The 3038-nt window shown below is 39.5% G+C and overlaps 1 protein-coding gene across 1 annotated transcript; it reads left to right on the forward strand.

Annotated features, from left to right (window-relative positions):
- Nucleotides 1–1175: 1175 nt before the first annotated feature.
- LOC133328885 (putative mediator of RNA polymerase II transcription subunit 26) lies at nucleotides 1176–3038 on the forward strand (the record flags this gene model as incomplete). The annotated part of the gene is made up of 2 exons (XM_061537395.1): nucleotides 1176–1352; nucleotides 1419–3038. Coding segments are annotated over 2 exons (1665 nt in total), but the record flags the coding sequence as incomplete, so codon positions are not given.

The raw sequence follows: 3038 nt of genomic DNA on the forward strand, positions 1-3038 counted from the left end.
TCAAGAAAATGAACAACAGTGAGAAAAATCAGCAGCAGTGTTTGGTCTGAGCGAGCGAGTGAGAAAAGTTGAAAAAAATTTAACAATTTCTTTGCATTCGTTATTGGGAAATTGTGCAAAAATTCGGTGTACCATTCGGGAAAATAATAATAATCTGGCAAAATGGTAAGTTTAGTGAATGAAAATTAATGTTTTGTTTGGAATTTCAACAAGAAATAAATGCAAATGGAAAATGTTCCGTCGTCGACGTCGTTCTTGTATGCTGCCGACCCCCAACCCCCTTTGCCTAAAAAAACATTTGTGTGAGATATTCATCGTCAGAGTTATCAGTTCAGTTGTGTGAACAAAATTAAACAAAGAAGAAGCAGAACAAGATATGGCAACATTGTTGTGGAATGTGTGAAAGAGGGAGAGTGTGAGATAAAAGCGATTTAATGATTGTTGTGGTTTAGTTAAAAGGCAGGGAAATGTTACATATTAATTAATTTAAAAAAAGGAAGAAATTAAGTTTGTTTATTATTATATTATACGGCATTTGAAGTGCCAAAAATTAGTTAAAATATGTCTCATAATTGACAACATTGTTGAGAGGAAAGAGAGCGCCATCAAGCGCTGAGTGGTGTCATTGTGACTAGTTTTGTTATTGTGATTGAACAGATGGGAGTAGTTGGTTTAAAAAAAATAATAAGCGCGATTTTTTTAACCTTTTTTTAATAATAAAAATTGGGGAGAGATTTAAAAAAACGGGGCTTTTAACAATATCTTGATAAGGGTTAAAATAGCCCATTTATTGACAAATATTTTCTCATGGACTAACTTGGATTTTTTGAAGTTGTTTTCAAAGGGACTCAAACTCGTCAAATTTAAAAAAAATATATCCTTTGGACCGAAAGGCGTGCATTTTTAAAAATATTTTTCTAAGGGACTAAAAATCGTGGATTTAAAAAAAAATATGTTTCCTAAAATATATTTTTTATAATAGACCAAAAGGGTGGATTTTTTTTAAATTATTTTTTCTAATAGATTTTTTAAAAATGTTTTTTTTTTCTAATGGATCAAAAAATTAAAAAAAAATATGCATTTATTTCTTGTTCGCATATTCTCCAAAACTTTTGTTATGTGTGAAATTTTTTTCCGAATTGTTGCCATTTCTTTTTTGATTTCTTAAATTCAAGGTTTTCAATATTTTATTCAAGGATCGTGTCACAAAGCCCCAGAAGAAAATGCTCATAACACTACTGCGTGAGACCAAATTCATGGAGGGTAAGAAAGAAAAAGAATGGTACTGGGAAAAGATACAGGAGGCCTTGAATAGAATTGGACCGAAGAAGACCATCATACAATGGAAGAAGGTAGGACAAATTTTATTTTCAATATAAAAATAATTGATTAATTTATATTCCATTTCATGTGCACAGTGCTGGCGTGATATGCGCTTAACGACACGCAAAAAACTTGCCGAGTTGAAACGTTGCCAAATGGCCGGAGGCTCACCGCCACCCGGCATCGAACTGAGTCAAGAAGATAATGACATTATCGACATTGTTGGCACGGAATATTTCTATGAAGAAATGAATGGTGAATTGAAACCGGAAAATTTCATAACCGGTTTTGATTATGTCCCTGAACATTTCTGTGATGCCATACTCACAGCTGCGGCGGTTTCCAGTGGCCAACAGCATATGCAACATCAAAAGGAACAGCAACAGCAGCAGCAACATGCCCAACAGCAGCAACAACAACAAGATCATCATACCAATGATGGTGAGACAAATGATGCCCCCGGCTCCTCAAATCATGCCGATACCCAAGCTGGCCCGTTTGGAGCCCAGGGAAATATCGCCCACATGACTGGCCAAAATGGTGATCATTCAAATTCGACGGGTACATTACAACAGCCAAATATTATGCCTAATCATCCTGTTTTTTCAGGTGGGCTACATCCACATTTGATGCGGCGTCAACATCATGCCACGGCGGCTTTCCAACGGGAGGCAGCCTTTGAGGAGAAACTGCTGCAATTTATGCAAGATGCCTTTCCCAAGAAGAGTAAAAAGAGGAAAAGTCGTGATCCTGATAAGCTTTTCTTACTTTCGTTATATGAAGAGATCAAAAGAGTCCCCGAAGATATACGTCTCGATGTTAAAAGTGAACTCATACAAGTCCTTAAACGTTATCAGAAAAAATCACCCATTAAACAGGAGAAAACCAATCATACTCATACCCAATCGTCGTCAAGTTCGGGTAAATCGTCGGGCAGTACAACCCCCAATGAAAAGGTACAGCTGCCACAGCAACAACACACCCAACTGTCGCACAGTATGTATCAGCTGCAAAAGAAATACGATAAAAGTGAAAAGGAACCTTCACCACAATCCCAAGTGGATCGTGTCCAGCAGCATTCACGTGAACAGGTTGCTGCAGCTGCGGCCGCTGCAGCAGTGGCGGCCTCTAGTAGTGTGACTTCGCTGCATGCTCCTCAACAAATACCACACTCCCTGTTTCAGCTGCAAAAGAAATACGAAGAGAGTGCCGCCGAAAAGGTGCACGAACAGCGAAAACATGTTGAGGCAGCCCATCAACAGCAGCATCAGACTCAGGCCCATCAACAACCACCTCCACCACCGCCTTCCAATGAACAACAGCAACATCTACATCATCCACAAATGACACATGGCATAATGTTCCCATTGCCGCAAATACGTAGCGAGCAGCCTGGTGGTGGCGGCGGTGGCGGTCAGCAGCAACAACATCATGCCCATAATCCCCACCAACAGCCACAGCAATCGCAACATCACCAGCAACAGGCACAACATCATCCACCATCGATTTTCGGAACCCCCGCCACAGCTGCTGGGGGTATGAGTACCGATCGTCCTGCGATGTCATATGAGAATGTAGGATGAATGTGGAGTCGTTTATGGGAAGCTGCCTGGGAGGCGGGCGGACGATTTCCATTAAATGTTTCTTTGTTAGATAATAGTGAAGCTGAATAGGCTCTAAAACAAAAACAGATTAAAAGAAAAATCAGAAAAAAG

This window comes from Musca vetustissima, unplaced genomic scaffold (assembly GCF_032173495.1).
Source record: "Musca vetustissima isolate MV318-11 ecotype Yass unplaced genomic scaffold, APGP_CSIRO_Mvet_v1 utg317391, whole genome shotgun sequence".
Lineage (NCBI taxonomy): Eukaryota > Metazoa > Arthropoda > Insecta > Diptera > Muscidae > Musca > Musca vetustissima.